Source organism: Odocoileus virginianus, chromosome 13 (genome assembly GCF_023699985.2).
Source record: "Odocoileus virginianus isolate 20LAN1187 ecotype Illinois chromosome 13, Ovbor_1.2, whole genome shotgun sequence".
Lineage (NCBI taxonomy): Eukaryota > Metazoa > Chordata > Mammalia > Artiodactyla > Cervidae > Odocoileus > Odocoileus virginianus.
This window is the reverse complement of record NC_069686.1, coordinates 19,568,103-19,594,775: the sequence shown is the minus strand read 5'-3', so window position 1 is coordinate 19,594,775 and position 26,673 is coordinate 19,568,103. Positions and strand designations below refer to the sequence as shown.

General features: G+C 41.2%; 1 protein-coding gene across 1 annotated transcript in view; it reads left to right on the top strand.

The window, feature by feature from the left end:
* MYO3B (myosin IIIB) overlaps window positions 1-26,673 on the top strand; it is a 408,982-nt gene that overhangs the window by 191,575 nt on the left and 190,734 nt on the right. The window contains exons 15-20 of the mRNA XM_070476366.1: window positions 397-523; window positions 1,580-1,790; window positions 2,597-2,744; window positions 4,007-4,160; window positions 5,356-5,444; window positions 7,124-7,253. Of these exons, the coding sequence (XP_070332467.1) occupies window positions 397-523; window positions 1,580-1,790; window positions 2,597-2,744; window positions 4,007-4,160; window positions 5,356-5,444; window positions 7,124-7,253 (859 nt within the window). The remainder of the gene's footprint in view (window positions 1-396; window positions 524-1,579; window positions 1,791-2,596; window positions 2,745-4,006; window positions 4,161-5,355; window positions 5,445-7,123; window positions 7,254-26,673) is intronic.

Below are 26,673 nucleotides of genomic sequence, written 5' to 3'. Positions count from 1 at the left end.
GTTCTCTGTAATGTAAGCATTCCAAGGCAAGAGGTTCAGATTGTAGAACATCTCTGTTCCATCCAGTCATTGGTCTCAGACATTCTAATCAGTGGTATGATTGAAGGTAGGTTGTTGGGAGTTTGATCTAGCAGTAATGGAAAAAAAGGCTTGAAGGAGGCATGCTCCCTTCTATAAAGAAAGCCCAGATATGGCCCCCCTCATTCTACCTGTTCCTTTGTTAAGAATTTAGTTACATGGCCTAACTGCAAGGAAGGCTTGGACATTTGTTGTTTGTATGCCCAGGACAGTGGGGTGGAGATGGATGTGGGTGGACTAGTGGTTTCTACCACAGTGCTGGTAAATTTATTGGTTTGACTGGCAATGACCAAACATGATTCTTGATGTCCTTTTCAGGAGGTGCACTCAGTGTACAGGATATTAGCTGGGATTTTGAATATTGGAAACATTGAGTTTGCAGCTATTTCCTCTCAGCATCAAACAGATAAAAGTGAGGTGCCCAATGCAGAAGCCTTGGAAAATGGTACGTATTCAATTCCTGTGCATTGTTTTGCCAAAGTACGTGTTTCTTTTACTTGAGTAGTTTTTCAAGACTTGAAGATATAATGTGCTGGTCCTTAACTGACTCTGGGTGTTTTCACTAACCAGTGTTTCCCAGAGAATATCTTGTAGAACATCAGTGTTCATTTCATAAGTGGCAAGTACACAGATGTTCTTCTGAAAAGTCCGTGGCAGGTAACTTTGGGCAGTGATTCTCACCAGTGGCTGCTTTAAAAAACCATCTGCAAATTTTTGAAAAGATATGAGAGGTTGGACCTCACTCTGAATTCACTGAATCAGCATCTGGAGGGGATAACACATGCACATATTTATTTTTAAATTTCCACAAGTAATAATGCTGCTGCTGCTGCTAAGTCACATCAGTCACGTCCAACTCTGTGTGACCCCATAGACGGCAGCCCACCAGGTTCCCGTCCCTGGGATTCTCCAGGGAAGAATACTGGAGTGGGTTGCCATTTCTTCCTCCAGTGCATGAAAATGGAAAGTGAAAGTGAAGTCACTCAGTTGTGTCCTACTGTTCGCGACCCCATAGACTGTAGCCTACCAGGCTCCTCCATCCATGGGATTTCCCAGGCAAGAGTACTGGAGTGGGTTGGCAATAGTGGCACAAAGAATAAGATTCCTGAGTTAGGAAGAAAAAAAAAAAAAGCTTATTTAAATAAACATCTCCTGTGTTAAACTGTAGCACTTAACTATACCAATAAGCTTTGTGATTTTCTGAGAGCAGACTATACTCTCCAACAATTGTTCCAACTTATTTGGTCAAAGACCACCTCCTTCCACATTTTTTTATCTAACACATGTAAAGAACTTTCAAAACAGTTTGGGAGGTACTGCATCAGTCTAGGTGTTTCTTGGGGTTCAGGGCCCCACATGTTTATCCTTGGCTCTGAATTCTGAAGATATAGCCTGGCACATGGCTGATGTTGAATGAATGCTGGCTAACTGGTTGGCTGGCTGTTTGGACAGATGGATGGATGTCTACATTCTCCAGCATTATCCTCACCCTCTCTTCCAGCTGCCTTGGTTCTCTGCATCAGCCCTGAAGAGCTCCAGGAGGCTCTCACCTCACACTGCGTGGTCACCCGGGGCGAGACCATCATCCGCGCCAACACTGTGGACAGGGCCTCAGATGTCAGAGATGCCATGTCCAAAGCCCTGTATGGGAGGCTTTTCAGCTGGATTGTAAATCGCATCAATACACTTCTGCAGCCAGACAAAAACATATGGCAAGTTCCCCCGATGAGCAGAGACCTTGAGGAGAGCTGTAATTGACCCCAGTGTCTCCTAGAATTTCCAAGAGGAAGCATTTGGTCCTCTCTTGGGTTTTCTTTAATGACGATCTCAGGGCATCTCCTTTAAAAGACGGTGTATTTACACCTGAGAGGGTCATGATTACAGAGCCACTGCAGTATAGTATTTAAAAGAACAAGCTTAGCTAGGAGCTGGGAAAACTGGGGTTTGCATCCAGACTCCACAGCTTCATTTGTGCACATCCTAAATCATAGTTTCCTCATCTGTAAAATGAGAATAATATCCTCCTCCTTCTGCTGTTTTTAGAATCAACTGAGACGTTTCATGAGGTGTTAAAGCACAGAAATCTCACAGTATTGCTACTTCTACAGCTTTATCTGTGCTAAGCACTAGTGTTTTCTAAATTGTGGAGGAACTGACAGTATCAAATTCTAGAGTCTTCTTCCAGCTAAGCCTTGTGGGTGAGAAAGTAAAAGAATAAATGAGCAGCAGTTCCAGCCCCTTCAAATAGAGTGGTTCTTCTTTAATCTCTCTATAGATGGAGCTTCTGAGGAAAATTTGAAAGTATTCTGTTGCTTAAAATAAGAGAAGTTGGAAGTACGGTTGAAGGACTCAGGAAATCAACTGTTTAACACATAGACTGTTTCTTTCTGAAAGGTGGCAGGATGTTGCCTTCCCTGAGTAGCTACATGTATTGATAAAAATGTAGGCAGGAATATTCTCTCTGCCCTGAGACTGCTGTTTCCTTCTCTAAAAGGTTTTATTTTTCTCTCTCATGCAGTACTGCAGACGATGGTTTGAATGTGGGGATCTTGGACATTTTTGGATTCGAAAACTTTCAGAGAAATTCATTTGAGCAGCTCTGCATAAACATCGCCAATGAGCAAATTCAATACTATTTCAATCAGCATGTTTTTGCTCTCGAGCAGGTAACAGTGAACTCTGAAGGCACTGGACCTGGTGGGGAATGTGCCTACAGGCTGCCCAGAGTTCGAAGCAGAAACCTTGTTAGTGAGGTTAACAGGTCAAAGACTCCAAAGACAAACCACTGATGAGGCAGTCCTGTCAAAATAACTTGGCGATCTAAATGTAGTTTGATAAAAAGAGGTCTCGATTTCTGTGGAAAGGTACGTTTCCTCCCTTGAGTGAAGCTGGTGACAAGCCAATTATTTAAATGCTGTTTCCAAACTGATTCATATGCATTGCCCAAAATGCTACATTCTCTTCTGCTTTATTTAACTAAAAATATCTGTGATCATGTCCAAAATGATACAGGATGACCTGGAAGTCGGGATAATGTTCTTGGTTTCCTTAACTCCCTCACTGACCGTATGAATCTCCTGTCTCCTGCATATTAGACCCCACCAGAAGTGGATGGGTATCTTCAGGGAGGAGTAAGATACATTTTTGGTTTTCTCAAAATGGAAATCTTCCCCCCATGAGTCTAATGGCAAATAAAACAGGATGTAAAGCTAGTGGACCCAAAGTCTGGGGCCCTTATCCTCCACCCCAACCCAAACCCCAATCCCAAGACTCTCCTGTATGAAGAGAGAGTATATAGTTGTAAAAACTAAACATTCTGACCAAGTTCCTTGTTTTAATGCAAGATCAAGGGACACATTAAACTGCTAGGTTAGACTAGGTTAGATAAAGACAAAGTCATGGACTGTAAACACCGGTATTGGTTTTATCATGGAAACTGGACAAATCCACAGTGCACTCCTCCCCCATCCATCTTGTACAAAACTAGACCTTGTTTCAATCTAGTTTACTTCCATTGATTTTTTTCCCAGGAAATCTGGAGTTCTTTTTAGGTTTTTTTTTAGCTCAAGATGATTCCTTTGCAGAAGACAGAAATCTGCTTTCCTCCTGGTTTCAATCATACTTGTCACCAGAATAAAAAATTTTCAGCTTCCCTTCCTTTCTACATCAGCTTCTCAATTTGAGTTACCAAGTCCATGTCTGAGAGACAGAGAGGCAAGGTTCTCTTGCCAACCTTATCACCTGCCATAGGCTCCCTGTAGGTTAGTCTTAAATCCTGAGCTTCAACAGTGCTGGATGCAGAAAAGCCTTGTCCTACTCACATAAAACATACCCCTGTTCAGTGTTGCCAGACAGAGAAAGTGCGTGCAGCCTGGTTGTACCTAGGTCAGTACTGGGCTGGAGTGATTCACGATCCATTTCCTTCCAGATGGAGTATCAGAACGAGGGCATTGATGCTACACCCGTGGAGTATGAGGACAATCGCCCCCTCTTGGATATGTTCCTCCAGAAACCCCTGGGACTGCTTGCACTTTTGGATGAGGAAAGTCGGTTTCCTCAGGCAACAGACCAGACCCTAGTTGGTAGGTACCTTTTAGAAAAGGCATACATATGTGCAGAAGAGAACTTGGCTATTTGGCTTATATCATCAAATGGTTTATGGAATCCTTCCTGTGTATTTTGCCTTCATGGTGATTGTAAAAATAAAGACTCTGCTTTTAATATATTGAAATATTCAGAACACATCCTAGTAGGATTTGTGTGTTAAAGCAAACCCATCACCATCTCTCAAACTCTCCTCACTTTCCTGTTTCTGTAAAGCAAAATACCTTTACCCTATATCGGTATCATTTTTACACCTTCTGTTCCCCTTATTTTCCATGACCAACATTTGATACCCCTCCTTTTTCATGCCCTTCTCTCATATCTCCACCTGGACCCCCCAACTTTGTATAGAAGCCCTGCTGATGTTCTGGCTTCCTGGCTCACGTTTTATACTGGACAGCCTACCTAATATAGTTTTTGTAAAGCCACCTTTCCTTTCAATTACCATTATCTGTGGAGTGATGGTAAAACATCTCCTCTGGCATTCGGAGTCCTCTGTACTTACCCGCATACCTCTCCACCTCCTCCTCCTCCTCTGTCAATCTTCAGAGTTGCATGTGACCCCATCTCTCATATTGTGAGATCCCTGGGCAACAAAGTCTGACCCCTGCATCCCTTTACTGCTTAGCATAGTTCCTCACACAGAGTAGGCCATCCTTGACCACAACAGTAAAACTATCTGGAGAGGGATGGAGAGGAAGTTTCAAGCCTTTTTCCCAGATGGAAAATTGATCTGTGGGAGAGATTCACTTCTAGGAGTTGAGACTGTCACCTTTAAGTGACTTCCTTTTAGCTATAAAATTGTCACATGTTATCAAGAGGAATATAAACCAGGGTTATTTGCCTTCCATGGAGTATCTTCATGGTTCTAAAGCTAATTGGTTGGTTTTCTGGTGTCATCAGTGTTTATTCTTGGAGTTCTCAGGGCAGAACATGATATCATCAAGATCAGCTTAACACAAAAGACAACATGAAACAGCTAGATGAGAACTTGAATGTAAATGCCCATCATGTGGTAGGGGTGGGGATCTTTCTCCATCACTGTACATATAAGAATAATGTCAGGCTACCCTGAAGTTCCTTATTCTGAGTCATCGTGGTTTGAGGAGCGTATTTTTGTCTAAAGGACCAAAGAGTTCACATTGTAACTTTTAAACATGAAAATCCACACAGATAAATTTGAAGATAATCTTCGATGCAAATACTTCTGGAGGCCCAAAGGAATGGAGCTGTGCTTTGGCATTCAGCACTATGCTGGAAAGGTGAGTTATTAAACCTGAATTTTGACAAGGAACAAACGTCCATAGTACCCTGTTTGTGGCACTCATGAAATTGCTTGCAGATTTCTTTCTCCTTTTAATTCTTCTTGTATACCTAATCATAATTCTTAAACCTTCACAGTGGTATTGCTCATGGAAAGTAGCCGCTGGCAACAAAGTAATTTCTCGCTGGGGTGGCCCACAGAGCTGCCATCTGCTTCTCACCTGAGGTTTGGCCTAGAAGTGACAGCTCTCCAGAGAGAAAACATGATAGCTTTTGCAGCATTTAGTGGTGAATGCTCACATTCAAAAGTAATTTGGAGATGTGTAGGCAATGAAGGAGGGTTAATATCACAGTGGGGCTCAATTTTTAGCACTCTGTAGCATAAGCATATGTCTACAGGGCACCAAAAATGTCTAGATAAAAAGGGGAAAAAATTCACTTCATCATCCAGATGTTAAGATTTTACAACATTAACTGAAATTTCCACTTTTCATCCATTATTCCTCAGTCTCAATTTCAAGTTCCTGAAGCAGGTTAGTGAGTGATTCAGGAAATCCCCTCCTCCTGTAGCCAACAATCCATTGCTCATGTTACTCTCTAAGGAGCCATGTGAATTATGGCTAATTGGTTCCGGCAGGGTCTGCTGAGGCCCTGGGCCCAGAAAATGGGTAGGAGTTCAATAAAAGGCATTTTGGATTATTTTGTTGATTTAAGACTTGTTGAAATTATTTTTCACATTCATATCATGGCATGGAAGTTAATTTTGCCTGACTGAATGTTGTTTGAAAAGCGAGTTAATGTAAGTGAAGAGATTGTTTTTGTCTTCACATTACTACATGACGGTATCTATCTTGGCTAGAAATTGCAATCCAGTTTTCCCTCCTAAAAACTTTATTTACTCTAGTGTTGAAGGCTGACTGCATAAGATATCCGCCCTGATCCCTGGTCCGCATTCTTCTCCTCTCTCCTGCCTTCCATTCTTGTCCCCTTCCTTGCACCTCTCTTCCCATCTCTGTCCTTTTACACCTGTTTTCTAACTACTACTCTTCTTCCCTCTTATCCTTTCTTGATTTTAAAAGGAAAAAGAAAGGATCCTTTTCCTTCTGGGCTCTGTGTTGGAGCATTCCTTAAAAAGTCTCCGATCTAGATGTCCTCTGCCCTGAGAACCAAGAATGCTCAGAACCCCTGAGCCAACCACTCAGGTGCCACAAGTCCCTTGGGAAGCAGTGAGGGTGAAGTGTGTGTGAGAATGGAGCCAAACTGCCTGGGTTGGGATGCCTGCCCACCCTGGTGACATGTGTGACCGTGGCCATATGATTCAGCCTCTCTCTAAGCCTCTGTTTGCCCACAGTAAAATGGAGGCAATAGCAGTGTTAACCTCATCGGATGGATGCTTCTCATATTGTGAGTGCCCAATATAATTATTCTGAAGTGTTGTATCTTTGATAGGACTCTCTTCATCAAAGAACTGTTGAACAAGGAATTAAGATAAACTGGCCTCTCAAAAATTTCAATTCTCCCCCTTATCTGGTGGCCTGGGTTTAAAAGCATGGCTATGTAAAGATGAATTCTATACAGAGATCGATTAATGACTGACCTCAGGCAATCCCAGTGTTGCCTGGCAACACTGTGTTGGGGACAGTATTGGCTCACTTGTGATTTGCTTTTTACGTTGCAGGTATTATATGATGCTTCTGGGGTTCTTGAGAAAAACAGAGACACTCTTCCTGCTGATGTGGTGGTCATACTGAGGGCATCAGAAAACCAGCTTCTCCAGCAACTCTTCTCAATCCCTTTGACTAAAACAGGTACTGGAGGGACTTCCCTAGTGGTCCAGTGGTTGGGACTCCATGATTCCACTGGTCGGGGAACTAAGATCCTTCATGCAATGTAGCATGACCATAAAGAATAAATTAAAAATTTTAAAAACACAACAATCAACAACAACAACAAAAACTGGGTATTTGTAATGTCTCTGACAGGCCTGCCTCATACTTCTACAAGCCCTGCTGGGGTTTTCCAGTTCATGTCTAAATACCGCCAGGGCTGTGCTAATAACATTTTGAAATTTGAGCAGAGATAAAAGTCTATTCACCTAAGTTCAAGAAAAGGAAAGTGATTATTTTTTTTGCATCTAATTGCACAGTATCAGCCTATATATACATGTGTGTACATATACACACACACTTTCCATAACATCAGATTTTAGACTTCTAATTTTCTCTGCCTGATTCCTTTCATTCTTCCATTTATAGAAGCGTAGGTTGGGACTTCCCTGTTGGTACAGTGGTTAGGACTCCAGCGGGCACAGGTTTGATTCCTGGTTAGGGAACTTTAATCCTGCAAGCCACATTGTGTGGCCAATAAATAAAAATAAAAACATGTATTATTATGTGCTCAGTCACGTCCGACTCTTTGTGACTCCATGGACTGTAGCCCTCTAGGCTCCTTTGTCCATGGAATTCTCCAGGCAAGATTACTTGAGTGGGTTTTCATGCCCTCCTCCAGCAGATCTTCCTGACACAGGAATCGAACCTATGTCTCTTATGTCTCCTGCATTGGCAGGCAGATTCTTTACCACTAGCACCACCAGGGAAGCCCATAGCTTATATTACCATAAGTAAGTGTTAGTCGCTCAGTCGTGCACAACTCTTTGTGATCCCATGGGCTTCTCTGTCCATGAGATTTTCCAGGCAAGGATATTGGAGTGGGTTGCCATTTGCTTTTCCAGGGGATCTTCCCAACCCAGGGATCGAACCCAGGTTTCCTGCACTGCAGGCAGATTCTTTACCGACTGAGCTACAAGGGAAGCCCATAGTTCATACTAAATGCTTTAGGATGGTCTTGGTTTATCTAGAATTATTGAGAAGATTATTTCTATCTTTGTATGATTTCAAGTAATGGGAATGGGACCAATCAGAGTCATCCAGTCAGGCAGTCCTCAAAAGTCACCTGGTCCAACTTCCTACTTAGTCATTGACTAAGCCCACCACTGTTTCTAACCAACTTGGAACAGATATGTCACTGGCCTATATTCACAGCCTTTGTCTCCTTAGAGTCAACTTCTGTGTAGTTGTTAAGTCAGTCCTCATGCAGGATTAGGAGGGCCAAAAGATGGACCATCCTAGTCTTTGCTGTTTCACCCAATGGGTTCTAATTGGGTCAAGCGCCTTTGATTTATCTGGGATTCTGCTGCTGTTGGCTGGGCAACAGACTTGGGCTTCCCATAGCTCTCCTCTCAAGGGCCTTATGTTTTTGAGGCTATGTCTGGAAACAGCTACTTTTAAAAAGGAGGCAGAGAAACCTCTTTATCATTGTTCATAATTTCTTTTTCTTTTCACATCCCTTGTCTGATCATTGGCAGTGTGTCTAGCTTGGAGCCTGTGCAAGCTGAAAGAGAGTGGTTGCCAGCTCTGAATTTTAGCAACGTGCACAGGAATGAAAAGCTTACTTAAGAAAAAAGTCACAGTCTACAACCTTTGCTTAATCTTTACTTTGAAACCAGCTTTTAAACTTTTTTCAAAATGCTCCCTTAAGAATAGTAGAGTGCCCCTCCGAAGGCTGCCCTCCAGCTTCTTCTCCAGACCTCCCTTGGGCACAGCCAGGATTTGGTTTTATTATCAACTTCTGGGAGAGTGGGCAGCTGTGGGCAGAGCTGGGGCTCCCTCACCAGAGACTCAGGTGTATACTCACTAGGTGACTCTGTGCAGAGTCAAAGAGGCAGTCATTTTTAATAGGAGACATCCTCTTTGAAATAAAATATATCCAAGTGACTTGTTAGCTAGCATTTATACCCTCCTGTAAATAAGAGTTATGACTTGTCAAATCCATTGACAATTTTAGAATCTCTGATTTTTCAATCTTTGGCAAAATAAAAAACAAGTTCAAGTCTTGGCCACTGGGTGGCGCTGTGCAAGAAGTCATGCTCTGCAGCAACCACTTGCTGCCCATGATCGACTAAAAGCTGGGGAGGAACAAAAACAGAGATACCCTCTGCTTCTTATTTTTGCTTTTCTCTGAAAGAACTTCCCTCCTGTCTTATAACTCCATCTGAATCTTGCCTTGAAACTGCACCCTACAGCACCTGGAGGAAACAAAAGTGAGAACTGAGACAAGAAGAAACATGTTTTCCTGACAAGCTTCCTTGTATTCTTGAGTTGTATATTATGCATAATAATTTCTTTTGAAATTCTTAGCTTTTCTTTTCTCCACATTTTGAGTATAATTATGAAAACTTTAGTAAGCACGATTCTGTTTTCTTTTTCTGAAATTATTCATGGAAAAATACCTTCAATCAACAAACATTCATTGAAGAGTTGCTAATAAATAAGGCACTGTTTAGGCAGTAAATTGGAATATAATGTGGCTTTGCCCTAAAAGCAACTGGAACTTTCTTTTACCTTCACATTCTACCTAGAATTGAGCCCTAATTTATCTCATTATGACAATACTTGCCTTCAAACCTCAGTTTTGAAGAGATTGTGTATCCTCTGTTGAAGGTCTGAACATTAATTAAGCTTCTAATGTTTAAAAGTTCCAGATTCTATATTTTTTGGTTTTACTATATTACACCCCTTGAAAGTGGAAAAATCTTACTGGACAGAAAAGGTTGTATTGTGTTTGCTAAAAATGCAAATGCTTATTTCCAGCACATACCCTTTAGGAAGGGCTGTGTGGCTGTCCATCTCAGCATTGGGGCTGGAAGTGAGGTCCCACACATCCTAGCATTTTGCAAGAGAATACCTGTTAGTCGTTCAGTCGTGTCCGACTCTTTGAACCCCATGGACTGTAGCCCACCAGGCTCCTCTATTCATGGAATTCTCCAGGCAGGAATACTAGAGTGGGTTGCTGTTCCCTTTTCCAGAGGATCTTCCCAACCCAGGAATCAAACCTGGGTCCCTCACATTGTAGGCAGATTCTTTACTGATGGAGCTACCAGGGAGCTTCTCTTATGAGAAAATATGCTAATATTTTCAGTGCTTGAGAAACTATTTTCTTGGTCATTTAAATTTTTATTTATCCTGCTTCAAACACATAAAGAGGGCATTAGTTCAATGAGCATAGATATTATGGGCATTTACTTTACAAATTTCTTTTAGGGGATGAACTACTGAGAGGAAGAAGAAAGGTCAAAGACTGGAAGCCTTGGAGGCTATTAACCCCAAACTTTAAAAAGAGGTCCAGTGTTTGGCTCCTCAGTTTCAAGAAGAGAGACTTCCAAGGGGAGTTTGGCAATACTCTGGTTCCTGGTCTTGGTGGTGACTACATGGATATTGGCTTTATAATATTCATTATGCTGTATATTTATATTTTGGACACTTTTTTACACATGCAATCTATTTCATAATAACACTTTTTTCCCCCAAGGTTAGAGATGATATCTTAAAATGCCTCCTCTCCAGGACTGCTGGGCTGGTGACAATCCCTTCATTAGTGCATTTCAAACAGAAGTATCAGCACTTGGTTTAATTTCTTATGAAGGTTAAAAGGATTAACCTCTGGGTGTGTTCGTGTAAAACTATAATATAAAATCAGAGAGAGTACTCCAGCTGGCATTTTCCTTTCTCCTGTACCCACCTTCTTGTTCACTGAAAAGGTTATAAAACATGGCGCATGAGATCATGAGGTTCAGGGTCCTCAGCTTCTCCCAGGTTTCTGCAGCACCCTTCCTAGCAGCTGTTTCTGTGGGCGCCCAGCTGTGCCTGGTGGTGGAATCACCTCTGCCTGATGGGCGCCTTCTCGTTCTGAGATACCCGGTGACCATCAGATACGCAGCCAGCTGGAGTCAGTAAGGACCCTCTCTCTTCCCTTCTTTGCTTTTGCGACCACTCTTTGGCCACTTCAGACGTGATGGAATTTTCCTTGCAATCCTTCCTATTGATAAGAAATTCTCTGAAGACTTTATATGTGAAAATTTGTTGTGGCAGCAACACTGGTTTCCAACCCTTCAGCTGGGACTTTTCAAACTAATGATCCAGGTAGAAAAACATTAAAAGGAAAGATATTATGACATAGTTTCATGGCCTATTTTCCTGTTTGGGGAATATTCCACTTGCTACAAGTAAACTAGAGAAAAGTTCAAAAGGCTCAGGGGAGGAAAGAAAAGAGGAGTTTTCAAAAAGAACATGAAAAATCCATTTCTGTCTTTGAATCATGAACTTGGACTTGGGGTTTTAAAAGAATTAGGGACTTGGGAGAAGCTAGGGGGGAAAAAAAACCAAGAGTAAAACTGGGGAGCTATTCTCTGAGCCTCAGAGTCTGGTTTTGCTTCAAAATCTGGAAATGAGTTTTGTTTCTATTGCTGCCTTCTCTCTGAGGATTCTGAGGTTTCCTCTCTTGGAATTTGCAAGTAAAAGTCAATGGTAAATTCTATCTTGACTTCATTGGCTCCCCTTATAATTTGGAGGGGGGACAAGACAAGCCCCCACATTGTATCTGCAAAGCTCTGTAATACCATGCTGAAATCCTTGCTGTGAATTGCCTGATCCTGATTCTGTAACTCCCCAAATTAACAGCATTAAGCTCTTAAGAGGATGCCTTTTTGTAACCATTTCTCAGAGTTTTCATTTTCCACTTCTGGCTCTTTTTCCATTCTGGCAGTTCAGTGTATGAGTCTGGCAAGATGAGCTGACTCTAAGTGACAAGTTCCGAGTCACAGACACGGACAGTGCTCGGCTCTTCCTGAAATGGAGGAAGGAATAAGCCAACCCTGTTAGGGAGCCCTGGTGACTCATTTCCTCCTCGTGCAAGACCTGCCTTTTCCTTCTAATTTGGGAGTGCATCTCAGTCAACTGATAATAGATATTTGTCATCTTTCTATTAACAGATATGGTGCTATGCATAGGTGCTTTTTAGAAGGAATAAAAGAAAATCCCAGCCAGAATAAACTGACAGAGAAAGAATGCCAAATCCTAAAATGTATAAAGGATGCACAACACCCTGTATGCATCAATAAATGGGGGGCATACAAGCACTGTATCTATACAGGTAAAAATAGAAGGAAAAGTCATGGAAATATCATGAGTCAGAGTGGGGAAAGAGTTCTCTTAACTAAAAGGCTTCTTGGAAGAGATTTTTTTTTCCCCCCTAATAGACTAGAGAAAATTGAACAGTCTGGTGTACTGAGGCATTCTGCACCAGGGCATACAGCCCTGGAAATGAGAGGGAGGTGGCAGGGGGGTGAATAAGTGAACAGGACAAACAGGAGAGGACTCAGGACAGAGAGGGAGGACTCAGGAAGTGAAAGTTGTTCAGTTGTGTCCAGGCCAGAATACTGGAGTGGGTAGCCGTTCCCTTCTCCAAGGGATCTTCCTGATCCTGGGATCGAACCCAGGTCTCCCACATTGCAGGTGGATTTTTACCAGCTGAGCCAACAGGGAAGGGAAGCAAATGGAAAAACAATAGTGGGCTCCTGAGGTTGATTCGAAATGCTCAGGGTGGGGGGCAAGGTGGGCTCCTGCAGGGCCAGCTTTAGGGTGAGAAAGGGAAACTTAAATAGGGCGTTCAAGACTAATTAGAGAGAACCAGGGGCCCCAAGGAGTCTGTGTGGAGCTCTGTGTGAATAGATGCTCAATAAATACTTTCACATTCTACATTTAGATCTCGCAGGAGTTATTTTTTATATAAGGTGTGAGAGAGGTTTTTTTTCTCCTAAGTGTGTCTAGTTATTCCAAAACCATTTATTGAAATGACTGTCTTCTCCACTGATTGCTTTTATATTTGTCAAAAGTGGATTGGTTATATGTGTGTGGGTCTGTTTCATTGGTCTGTGTGTCTAACTCATGGTTACCACAATGTCTTCACTCATAGCTTTACAGTAAATCTTAGGAGCACATAGTGTGATTGTCTCAGATTTATTCTTCTTTTTCAAAATTTTTTTGGCTATTCCAGTTTGTTTGTCTTTACATGTAAATTTTAAAAACAGCTTATCTATATCTATAGAAGGGCTTACTGGGATTCTGATTGCCATTGCGTGAAATCTATGGGTCAATTCAGGAAGAATTTTTATGTTTACTACATTGAGTCTTTCATTTTATGAACACACCATGTCTGTTTATTTGGATTTTCTTTGATTTCTTTAATTAGTATTTTGTTTTCACATGCAGATCTTATACATGTTTTGTTAGATTTATATCTAAATATTTCAGTTTTTGGAACTAGTATTGTTCTATTCTACCATAGATTTTTGTGGATTGACCTTGTCTTAAACAACCTTGCTAAACTCACTTGTTAGTTCTAGGAGTTTTGTTTGATTTTGTTTTTTTAGATTTCTTGGGGTTTTCTACATAGACAGCATGTTATCTGTTAATGAGAACCCTTTTTTATTTTTCTTTCCAATCTTATACCATCCATTTCTTTTTCTTGCCTTATTTGACTGGCTATGACTTTCAGTATATAGCCAGATAGAAGTGGTGAGAGGAAACATCTTGCTTTGTTCCAGATCTTGGGGGCAAAGCATCCAATCTTTCACCGTTAAGTATGGTGTTAGCTGTAGTTATTATGTAGGTGCCCTTTCACTTGCTATCCCCTCTATGTGGAATATTTTCCCCAAGACATACCCATGGCTGCTGTTTCACTTTCTTCAGGTCTTTTCTCAAAATCTACTTTTCCTGGCTACCTTGGTAAAAATTTCAACCTACTGAATACTTATAAATTTGTTTCCTGTTTTATCTTTTTCCTTAGCACTTATCACTACCTAACTTACTATATATAATTTACTTGTTTATTGTCTGTCTTCCTCTAATATAAATTAAGTTTCCAGATAGCAGGAATTTTCTCTGGTTTGTTCATTACTGTCTCCTCAAAGTTTTAGCAATACCTAGTATATGGTGGCCACTCTCTATGTATTTGCCGAGTAAATGAATGGATGGTTGAACCAAGTCTATCCATCTACCTGCATCTGTTCCCATTTTGTTTTCCTGCTAATCTAAATGACTGAACCATCCTTACTCTCATTACAAGCGACTCTCCGCTTGCCTCTTCATTCCTCTCCTCATCTTCACAAGGGCTTTCATCCTGCAATTATTCCTCCTCTCTTCTGCATCAGCTATCTATTCCTCTTAATGTGGTCATCCTCATCAACATAGTATCTTCTATCTTTTTGACTGCTTGTTATGGGTTGAATTGTGTCTCCCTAATCCAAACTCCTAGCTCATCAGGATGTGACTCTGTTTGGAAATAGGGCCCTTGGAGAAGCAATTGAGGTAAAATGGAGTCACTGAGATGGGCCCTATGCCAGTATGACTGGTGTCCTTATTAAAAAGGAAGATTTGGACAGAGTCACACGGAGGATGTCAGGTGAAGATGAAGTCGGTGAGCAGGGTGGTGCCTCTGCAGCCCCTCTCACTGCATCTCCTAACCAGACTCTGCTTCTGGCCTTTCCTCACACAGCCTGACAGCCAAACGGCCGTCTTTCTAGGAATGGAAATTTGATCATGTCACTGCCCTGCTTAAAGCCTCCCATGGCTCCTCATCACACCTAAAATAAAATCCAGACTCCTTTCTTTACCTGAAACTCTTAACGTGATGTCCCCATCTTTTTGAACTCTTCCCCTCCCTCTCTGCCTTCATTCTGTTCCTCAGACAGTCCAAGCCTTTCCTTACTCAGCACCAGCTGCTCACTCTGCCCGGGACATCCTTTGCCTAGATCTTTACAGGTCTATCCTTGTGATCCAGAATTTAGCTTAAACGTTAGTACCAAAGAGAGGCCTTCTCTCTGCCCAGTGGATGGTAGCCCCGTGCTTCCCCACTCACTCTGTCATGTCACCCCGTTTAACTGTCTCCATTAGGAGCTGACATGATCCTGTTTGTCTCTCTTCTATGAACTGCCCCCTACCCTCCTTTCCTAATGCATAGTGAGTCCTAGTAAATATTTGTCAAATAACTCACTCCTGCACGGTAGAAAATCTAAAGGGAAAATCAAATTCTTGACTTCTAATCTGTGTTACTTTCCTAGGGCTGACATAATGAGGCACCACAGACAAAAAGTGACTTAAGTTACTATCTCACAATTATGGAGGGTAGAATTTCATGATCAAGATATGTGCAGGTTTGGTTTCTTCTGAGACCTCTCTCTTTGGCTTATAGTTTGCTGCCTTCTCAGGGTTCTTACATGGTCACACCTTGGTCTGAGTGTACATTGTCTGTGTCCTCTTCTTATAAAGATGCCCGTCATGTTGGATTGAGGCCCACCTGTATGACTTCATTTGCCCTGAATTACCTTTTAAAGGTTCTGTGTCCAAAGATGGTTACCTTCTGAAGGACTGAGCGTTGGGACTTGAGCATATGAATTCGGGGGGGGGGGGGGGGCTACAATTTAGTGCCTAGTGGATCACTAATTGGAGAAGGCAATGGCACCCCACTCCAGTACTCTTGCCTGGAAAATCCCATGGACAGAGAAGCCTGGTGGGCTGCGGTCCATGGGGTCGCTAAGAGTCGGACATGACTGAATGACTTCACTTTCACTTTTCCCTTTCATTCATTGGAGAAGGAAATGGCAACCCACTCCAGTGTTCTTGCCTGGAGAATCCCAGGGACTGGGGAGCCTAGTGGGCTGCCATCTGTGGGGTCGCACAGAGTTGGACACAACTGAAGCGCCTTAGCAACAGCAGCAGCAGGATCACTAATTGTTGCAGGAGCTGTTCCATGTGAGCTCCCTTACTAGGGGGCATGTGAGGCCACCACTGTTTCCTACAAAGCCCAGGGACTATTGTGTTTAACCAGAGAGAGTTTACAGCCTCACCCAGGCAGAGAAAGAGAGCTCTGCCCTCTCTCCTTTCCTTCCTCCCTCCTCCCACACCAGAGAAACCAGTCCAGAGCAGAAGTTTGGGAGACAGGCCTTCTTCAAGTCCTGGAGGTATCTATCCAGCCTGGAGGTAAAGGGGCAGTAGGGAAAAAAGCTTTGACTTGAGATGATACTAAACGTCCAAAACAAATAAGAAGGAATCTTCAAATCCAAAAGTAATCTCTAATAACAGAAAATCTGTGAAGTAGGGCTAAAATATAGTTAAGGGAGCTGCCATCCTCAAAGAAAGGAGAGGTAACAGCCTGGATGTAATAGGAAAACGTAGAGCTGTTTCTTGCTTATCTCCAATAAACTGAAACCCCTGTGTGTAAGTTTCATGAGGATAGGGTTTTGTCCATTTAGTAGGCTCCTCTTTCTAGCTCCTGGAGAGGCGCTGGGCACATAGGAGATGCTCAGGAGAGTCTGTCTGTTCAGGCAGGGAGTGCACTTTGAGAATGGATTTCCCTCATGGTCTTGAGAGCACTTGAAACACATCAGAAATGTGTGTGAGTTGTCCTGATTTATGGTGCTGACAGGGAGCCCACCAGCGTGAGAGATTTATTTTAACAAGTTGTGAAATTCAGAACTCCATCTAGAGCTCCGGATTTGGAATCTGGAGAGACAAGTGTGATGCCCTGTTAGGACTCAGGTTCTGGAGAAGTGCAGATAGACTTGTAGTTACATACAGCATCTGAGATTGATTGCCAGCCCCCTTCCTCCTGTGGAGTGGGCAGGGTGCGACTTTCCCAGAAGCAAGCAGCACACTCATGCTTAAAGCACAGACTGTACTTTGCTGGGAAGCCCGAGACCCACATTTTCTCTTGGAAACCTCACTGCCCTGGGGACTCTGGGCGCATGTGAAGTCACACTCCCATCTATTGCTGCCACAGCCAGCTGCAGAGCAGAAGGGCTCTGCTGCCCTTTACAGAGGGCCCTGGAAGCAGCTGAGCCATCCTGGGAGAGACTTCACACCTTCCTATGTCTCCTTTGTTAATGGTTTTCAGCCCTTGTCTAGAAGAATCACTGGTTGTCTTTGTTAGACTTGTTGAGGACAAAATGGATGTGTGATATGGTTATGGGAGGAAGAGAGCACCTCTTGAAGTTCTTTTGTTTTTCTTTTCCCTGAATGCCTTCAGGTTTTGAGTTGTATTCTCCAAGTACTGTTTTTGTTTTTGCTTGTTTATTCATTTGTCTTTTTGTTCACATGTAAGCCGCTTAAAATTGTCTTTCTTTTTAAAAAGTCTACCTGCAGTTTGTTCTATCCCATCAGCTGTGCAGAGAAGGCGATGGCACCCCACTCCAGTACTCTTGCCTGGAAAACCCCATGGATGGAGAAGGCTGGTAGTCTACAGTCCATGGGGTCGCAAAGAGTCGGACACGACTGAGTGACTTCACTTTTTTTCACTGTGGTTTGAAAGCTCTCATTGGGCTCTCTTCTGTTCTTTGGTCTATTGCACCATGCTGTCCAGTGGGAAAGAAAATGTTACATGAGCCACATTTTAAAAAGTAAAAAGAAACATGCCTTAGTCTATTTGGGCTGCTATAACAAAATATTACAGACTGGGTGGCTAATAAACAACAGAAATTTATTTCTCACAGTTCCAGAGGGTGAGAAGCCTGAGGTCAAGCCACCAGCAGATTTTATGGTTGATGAGAGACCAGGTCCTGGTTCATGGTTGGCTGTCTTCTCTCTCTGCCTTCAGATGGCCGAAGGGGTGAGGGAACTCTCTAGGGCCTCTTTTATAAGGAAACAGATCTTGTTGATGAGGGCTCTGCTTTTGCGAATCACCTAATTAACTCCCCAAGGCCCTACTGCCAAATATCATCACATTAGAGGCCTGGATTTAGTGTATGAATTTCTGTGTGTAGGGGATGGGGGACACAAACATTTAGTCTACAGAACAGAAAACATTAATTTTACTAATGTATCTTTACTCATCATATCAAAATATTATCATTCAACACTGTAATCAATATAAAATTATTGAGATATCTTAATTTTTTTGTTTTACTGAGTCTTTGAAATCTGGTGTGTATTTTTTACTTACGGTGCATCTCATTTCGGACGAGCCACACAGTTCATGTGTTGCGCAGCCACTACATTGAATAACGTGGCTTCAGAGAATTGCTGCCCTGGCCACAGATGTGCCTCATTTCTGCCCTCAAAGAGAATTGAAGAAATGCCAAAGAGCCCTTCTTGCTGGTCTTTCCAAAGAAAATAAATACTTCTTTCTTCATAAAGTAAGATTTTATTACATTAATACTTCAGTCTGTTTCCCAGTGTGTGAGAAAAGTCACTGTTCTGGATTTGCAGAGCTCCAGCGCACGCTTGTTAAAAGTTCTCATGGCTCTCTTTGCAGAGATAGAAAGGTCCCATATTATCAGCATCAAGGGCAATGTTTTCTGACATGTGTTTCATAAAACTTAGGTTTGTGAGATGTGATGAGGTGTGATGTGAAGAAGAGATTTCCATAGTAAAAAGTGTGGGGAATACTAAGTATGAAATTCCAATAAGTGTCTTTACTGCAGAAATACCGAGAGGTGGCTCCCATATATAGATCTTCCGAAACCAGTAAGTTGCTTCAAAAAGCATCTTGAGGATCAAGAGTCAAGTGGGACTCAGTGAGGCAATGCTGTTTGGAAAATTTTCTCCCTGAGTCTTTCTTTTCCAGGGCAATCTTCCAGTGTGGCTCTTAAATCCAATTCCAAAAGTTCCTTATACTTTCCTAGCTCTAGGGACCGTGTTCCTACTATGTCCTTGAAAAACAAAAACTAAAATAACCTTCACTAATGAGTTATAATATAATGGCTCTAATATTGGGAAAGTATCTGTTGTGAATCAGATCCACTATCTTTCCTCAGTACACTTTAATATAATACTTCTCTCATAGCTCCTACATGTGCCAGTGAATGCACATTTTATTTTTAAGTGGCAGTACAATTTAGGGCCATTTTATTTCTTTAATGATCTTGGGAAGTACAGCAAATATTGCAGCTTTGATTTTCCAAATGGTCAAAAATGCAAGAAAAACAAATTCTGCTTCTCTCACCAGCATTCCTTCTCATTCATAGAGAAGAAATATGTTCCCATTTAAGATGAAAGGTTCTTTGCATTTATTTCATAGCTCATATTGAGGAAAAGTCTCAAGGCCATTTATAGTTTATTAATTCATCCCACCACAAAATCTCTTTATAATGGGGCTTTCAGGTCATCTTCCCTCACCCCTCAACTTACTAGAAGATAACTCTAGGCACTCCAAATCAAGTGAATTAGAAACAAAGTCATCATAATTATAATCTCTCTGCTTAGAAATGGATCACAATGTAACGCTTTTTTCCCAGGAATTTGGGTCATGTTAATAAAAACTGTATTTTTCTCTTTAGAACACAAGACCAGCTTCTAACAGTCTGGTCCATATGTTAGAAACATATAAAAGTTAATCATTTTGCTCTGGTGCCAGCATGTTGTGTGTGAAGAGAAGCTGTAAACCACAGCTGTGTGGAGAAACAATTGTGAACTTTACTGGCTTGCACATGTGAGATGTCAGGAAACTAAATAAAATGTCACTTAACTTTACTGGAGACTTGGAAGTGGGAGAGGAGCATTTAGTAGAGTGGTTCCATTCTTTACGTTTCATAAGGATAGTTCAAGTTACATAAAACCCAGATCAACTGTTTTCCAGATGATTAGGTTTGGCTTAGTCACAAGGATAATGACTGCCAGGTAATCAATGGGAACTGTATGCAGTTGACCTGGTTTGGTGTGTAAATGACTAAAAAATTGAGACATCATCTAAAATCAATTGGGTTCAATCAGTTTGGCCAGGCAGCAGTCCCCTCAGTTACTCGGTGGTCTTCCTTGAATATGACCAGAAACCCTGGCATAACCACAAAATCTATAATTAGGCCATCCTAGTTGATGGGCTCTCTCAGCATCACTGCTCCATGCTTTGCACGGCAGATATCTGACCTTTGGCCATAGGCTTGTATACTCTGCCACCATTTTCTTTTTTTAGTGAACTGGGGACGTGGCTCACAATGTTGTGTTAAAAATTCATTCTACACATTTACCATAGTGTTTACTACATTGTAAGCATTTAATAAATGTTAGTAGTATTTTCCCAGGTGGCGCTAGTAGCATAGAACCTACCTACCAATACGTAAGGAGACATAAGAGATGCAGTTTCTATCCCTGGGTTGGAAAGTTTCTCTGGAGGAGGGCAAGCAACCCACTCCAGTGTTCTTGCCCAGAGCATCCCATGTACAGAAGAGCCTAGAGGTTGAAGTCTATAGGATCACAGAGTTGGACATAACTGAAGTGATATAGCATGCATGCAATAAATGTTAGTATTTAAATATTATTAACTCTTTTCTGATATAGAGCAAAATAAGTGGATTTCTACATATATTTCCTTATCTCTGATGAATTTTTTTAAAAGACAGTAAATAAAATTATATAGTACTTTGAGTCATCCTTCCTCCTTTCTTCTTTCCTTCCTTTCTTCCTTCCTTTTTCTCTTTCTGTTGAGTGTTTGTTAGTTCTCTGTTTTGAAAATAGTATCTTAAGAATATAAATAGGAAAGAATAAAATAAACCCTCAAATCTTACATCCTCAGTTTATTTTCTTTTCTAGTCATCCAATCCAACATTTAATAAGGTTCTAGGCAATAGAAAATTGTATAGTCTATAAAACTCTGATTAGTCAAAACCTCTAGTTAATAACATTTTGTAAATCTCAAAATATATGCTGAAGAGATGATCACTGAGCCAAGTGATTTAGCTTAAACTAAAACTCTTGGCCAAGTAGGGCTTCTAGGGGTTCCATGTGGCTCTAATCAAATCCCCTATACCAGCAACATCTGCATCTCCACTCACTGAAACTCTATTCACTATAAATTTAACAGAAACTTTATTCCCCAAACTCAATAAATGTTCATCCAGCCTTCTCAATGATGAAATCCAGATATTAAACAGGTAAGTAACTCATCCAAGCCTTCCTAACAAGTAAGTGACAGAGCTGAGAAAAATCCCAGGTGGTTCGTCTCTAGCACTCACGGTCTTAACCACTTCACCTCTGCCATCTGAGTCTCCAGTAGCTTGAGCAAAGATTCTGAAATATGAAGGGAGTGTGGTATGGCCAGAGAGCAGCATAACATTCAGGGTACATGGAGGGAAGTGAGGTGAGCTGGGGCCTACTCCTAAAAGGGCATTGGATGTCATATTAAATAAATGTAATGCCACACATATTCACTCATTCATTCACATGTATTAACTGAGTGTCTACTACTTGCTAGGTAAATTGTGCAAAGAATCAGGTCTAGAGGAGTAAATAGAATGGATTTAGTGCTTGCCGTAATGGAGCTTAGACTCCAGTGAGTAGTCACAGACAGTGTTTTAATTAGATTCATGGGTAGCTTTCAATGTCACATCAAGGAACATCTTTGGCTTTGATGAGACATTTTCTCTTCATCCTTGGTGTTCTTCTAACTGTGTAAAATGGTTCACAGTCAATTGCTCTTTCTTTGGAATAATGAGTGTTTCTTTTTGGATGACTGAAAGAGTAATCTGTGGTACTGAAGTTTGCCAAGAGGTGGTAGATATGATCCACGTATAAGGCAAGAGTAGCAATCATTTGAAATGTAGTTCCAGTAAATTATACCATCTACAATAAACTTTTTTTAGCACCTACTATTTGTAGAGTGGGCTTTCCTGGTGCCTCAGACAGTAAAGAGTCTGCTCACAATGTGGGAGACCTCAGTTTGATCCCTGGTCAGGAAGATCTCCCTGGAGAAGAGAATGGCAACCCACTCCAGTATTCTTCCCTGTAGAATTCCATGGACAGAGGAGCCTGGCGAGCTACAGTCTATAGGGTTGCAGAGAGTTGGATACAACTGAGTGAGTAACCACACACACATTTGTAAAGCTCTTCACAAGTCTTGTAGAAGGTGCTGAAGAAATAATTTTTGAATTAATGAATGAGAATAGAAATACTTAGTGCCTGGCTTCAGAGATCTTGTAACTGGAATAAGGAAAAATGCCATTTCTAAAGACAAATACCAATATAAGGTAAAATATTTGCATTGACTTAAAAGGACTCAGACACATATGCACTGACTACCTGAAGCCTCTAGAATTAGTACAGAACTGTGATGCTTGTAGAGTTCCTTTATTAGAGAATAGGATAAGATTTTAATTAAGGGAGATTTGGAAATCAGTTATTCTGGATGCTGTGTCACAGTTTCATAAGCGAAGTTCTCAAAAAAAAAAGCAGTTCAGTTTAGTTCAGTCCCTCAGGCGTGTCCAACTCTTTGCGACCCCATGGATTGCAGCACGCCAGGCCTCCCTGTCCATCACCAACTCCCGGAGTTTACTCAAACTTATGTCCATTGAGTCGGTGATGCTGTCCAACCATCTCATCCTCTGTCATCCCCTTCTCCTCCTGCCTTCAGTCTGTCCCAGCATCAGGGTCTTTTCAAATGAGTCAGTTCTTTGCATCAGGTGGCCAGAGCATTAGAGTTTCAGCTTCAACATCAGTCTCTCCAATGAATATTCAGGACTGATTTCCTTTAGGATGGACTGACTGGATCTCCTTGCTGTCCAAGGGACTCTCAAAGTCTTCTCCAACACCACAATTCAAGAGCATCAGTTCTTCAGTGCTCAGCTTTTTTATAGTCCAGCTCTCTCATCCATACATGACTACTGGAAAAACCATAGCTTTGACTAGATGGACCTTTGTTGGCAAAGTAATCTCTGCTTTTTAGTATGCTGTCTAGGTTAGTCATAACTTTTCTTCCAAGGAGCAAGCATCTCTTAATTTCATGGCTGCAGTCACCATCTGCAGTGATTTTGGAGCCCTCCCCAAAATTGTCACTGTTTCCACTGTTTCCCCATCTATTTGCCATAAAGTGATGGGACCAGATGCCATGATCTTAGTTTTCTGAATGTTGAGCTCTAAGCCAACTTTTCCACTCTCCTCTTTCACTTTCATCAAGGGGCTCTTTAGTTCTTCTTCACTTTCTGCCATAAGGGTTGTGTCATCTGCATATCTGAGGTTATTGATATTTCTCCCAGAAATCTTATTCCAGCTTGTGCTTCATCCAGCCCAGCATTTCTCATGATGTACTCTGCATATAAGTTAAATAAGCAGGGTGACAATATACAGCCTTGACGTACTCCTTTCCCTATTTGGAATCAATCAGTTGTTCCATGTCCAGTTCTAACTATTGCTTCCTGACCTGCATACAGATTTCTCAAGAAGCAGGTCAGGTGGTCTGGTATTCCCATCTCTCTAAGAATTTTCCAGAGTTTGTTGAGGTCGACATAGTCAAAGGTTTTGGCATAGTCAATAAAAAAAAGCAATGCCTGTACTTAAAAAATAGAACTTACGTAAACTTCATCCTTCAGCACCATGACACATACAAGATTCAGTAGAAGAATCTTTTTGGTCAGTGCCATTTTATGAATGGTAAAAACAAACAAAAATTTGAGAGAGGGAGGGAGAGCGAAAGAAGAGAGTGAGAAATATGTATGTGTTGGTGTCTAGAAAACCTGTGGCACTATAGCTTAGATACAAGTCACACTGGCCAGATAGGCCTGTTATAAGCTTTGTTGCCTATAGAGTGTTTCCTTTCTCAGTTTGCCTCTCCTTATTTTCTGGATTTTTAAGCAGCTACAGTTTTCCTCCAAGATCTGCACCTGAATGTTTAGAATAGGTCTTTGAAAAGGTGTTAGGTGATAATAGTCATTCCTTGAAAGAAAGCGAAATAATTGGTAAGTGAGAAAACTGGACTTGAATACCTATAGACCAAAAGTTAAACTTGAATGCTTTCAGAGTCTCAACCAAAAAAAAAAAAAATCTGTTTAAGTGATGGTTGCATTCATATTAGCAATCAGCTTTTCAAAATGACTGGTATTTGCTAATATGCAAATTGAAAGAAGCATAATTTTTCACTTGGAGAATACATATTATGAAGATGCAGAAGATAAGCACCTTTGAAATCACACAGTGTGTTTCAGGGCTTAGTGAAACAGGATTTTCTGTCTTGGTGTAGAAATAATTCAGTGAGAGTTAGAGTGACAGGTAAGGAAGGAGTTTGTTATTGTAGGACACTTGTAAGAGATGCAAGCAGGCAGGCAAGGGTGTGCTGCCCTGAGAACTTAGTGGCTACATTTTTATAATCAAAGGAAAAATGGGGAGGGTTGGAAAAACCATATTCTGTTTCATTCTTGAGTAGACATCAAGTTTCTGTCATAAACCACTTCTCCACATTGGGAAAGGGAGTTTTTTTGTCCCTATATGGTCAAACTGAAACTGTTATGCTGCTACAGAAATAGACCAAAAGGCAGTAACATACTAAAATATGATAAATCATGTCAGGTTTTAATATAATGCTACCTTTTCCTTTATTTTTGTTTCTAGTGAATGCGGAGAAGCATGTCCTAGGAATCATTCACTTGCTGAGCTCACTGGGCATTGAGCTCTCATTCCACCATTGTTTCGTTGTCTTGGGGGTGTGTCTCATGTTTCTGTCACATGGTTTTATTGCTAAGCAAACCTGCTTTCTGGGATGATCTTTAATTTACAGGGGTCTCCTGTACTTTTTCAGTTTAACCACCTACTTTCTTCCTTTACTCTGTCCCTATCACCTTGAGTTACTTAGTCTTTAAAACATTGTTGGGGGGAGCAAAATATCGTACCTCTGTCCCCTCTCATACCACTGTCCCCTCTCTCATGTGCTATGAAGAAGAGTGATATACAAATTAGAAATCTGAATAAGCTCACTTTAGCCAAAAAAGCAAAGGAAGTGGAGGAGTACCTGGAAAGAGACCCCAGGAACAGAGCCAGGGTTAGTTTCTCATGGTGATCAGCTGTGAAGAGAGAGTTAGCAAATTAAATAGCCTCGCCTCTGTCAAATCATTACTTAAGCTTCCTCTATTTATCTAAGTTGGGCTTCCCAGGAGCTCAGTAAAGAATCTGCCTGCCAATGCCGAGACACAGTTTTGATCCCTGGGTTGGGAAGATCCCATGGAGAAGGAAATGACAACCCATTCCAGTATTCTTGCCTGGAAAATCCAATGGACAGAGGAGCCTGGCGGGCTACAGTCCATGGTGTCACAAAGAGTCTACTGAACACACACACATGCACTATCATCACCATCCTCCCCTCTTCTATTGCTTGCCAAACTGCTAGGAAATAATACATCATGTAGGTTTTAGTTTTACCCTCTTTTTTTGTTCTTTCTTGTTTTCCCTAACTCAGCAATCTCTTAAAATTTATTTCACAACCATCGATAGACTTTCAGACCTGAATGGAAATCCAACACTACTTAACCTTTTTTACTCCAGTTCATCTACTGTATTAATTTTCTTTCTTGAACCCATGATCTTTTTATAGTCTGCATAGTTTTGCCTTTCCTATTTGAAATAATACATTTTCCATTTGGAATAATATAATATCTAGCCTTTCAGATGACTTTTTTCATTTAGTAATATAGATTTAAAGTTCTTCCATGTCTTTTCATGGTTTCATAGCTCTTTTTTAAGAACTAAGTAATCCATTGTCTTAGATATAACTCAATTTGTTCTTCCATTCACTACTGACATCTTGGTAACTTCCAATGTTTGGCAACAAGTTTCTGTGTGGACGTGTTTTCAACTCCTTTGGGTAAATACCAAGGAACATAATTGCTGATCATATGTAAGAATATGTTTATTTTTGTAAGACACCACCAAACTGTCTTCCAAAGTAGCTGCCCCATTTTGTATTCCCATAAGCAATGAATGAGAGTTTCTGTTGCTCTATATCCTTGGCAGCATTTAATGATGTCAGTGTTCTGGATTTTGGCTATTTTAGTAGGTATATAATGGTATCTCATTTTAATTTGCATTTCCCTGATGATATATAATGTGGAGCATCTTTTCATATGCTTATTTACCATCTGTGTGTCTTCTTTAGTGAGGTTTCTGTTAAAGTATTTGGCCCATTTTAAAATCAGGTTGTTTGTTTTCTCATTGTAGAATTTCAAGAGTTCTTTGTATGTTTTGGATAATAATCCATTATCAGATGTATCATTTGTGAATTTTCCCCCTGGTGTTGCTTTTGATCAATATTGTTTACTGCCCAGCTCTCTGATTTACAACCTAGGTAAAGTTTTCACATGCCCTGGCCACAGATGTCATGCAGTCTTTTTTTGGTACTAGGTAAACATTACACTATCCTTGTAGTCCCATCTCTCAAGAGTCTACCCCTCTTATAGCACACTAGCAGACATTGATCTAGATTCAGCTGCACACCACAGAGGATTTGTTCCGTGAGTGCCATGGCAAAATGCTGCCGCACACACGAGTGGAGGACTGCTCATCTACTCAAACTTCTCATCTGAGGCGTCATACTGTTGAGTCATAGAGACTAGAAGTGATCTAAAGTCAGAGATAGGCTTGGGAT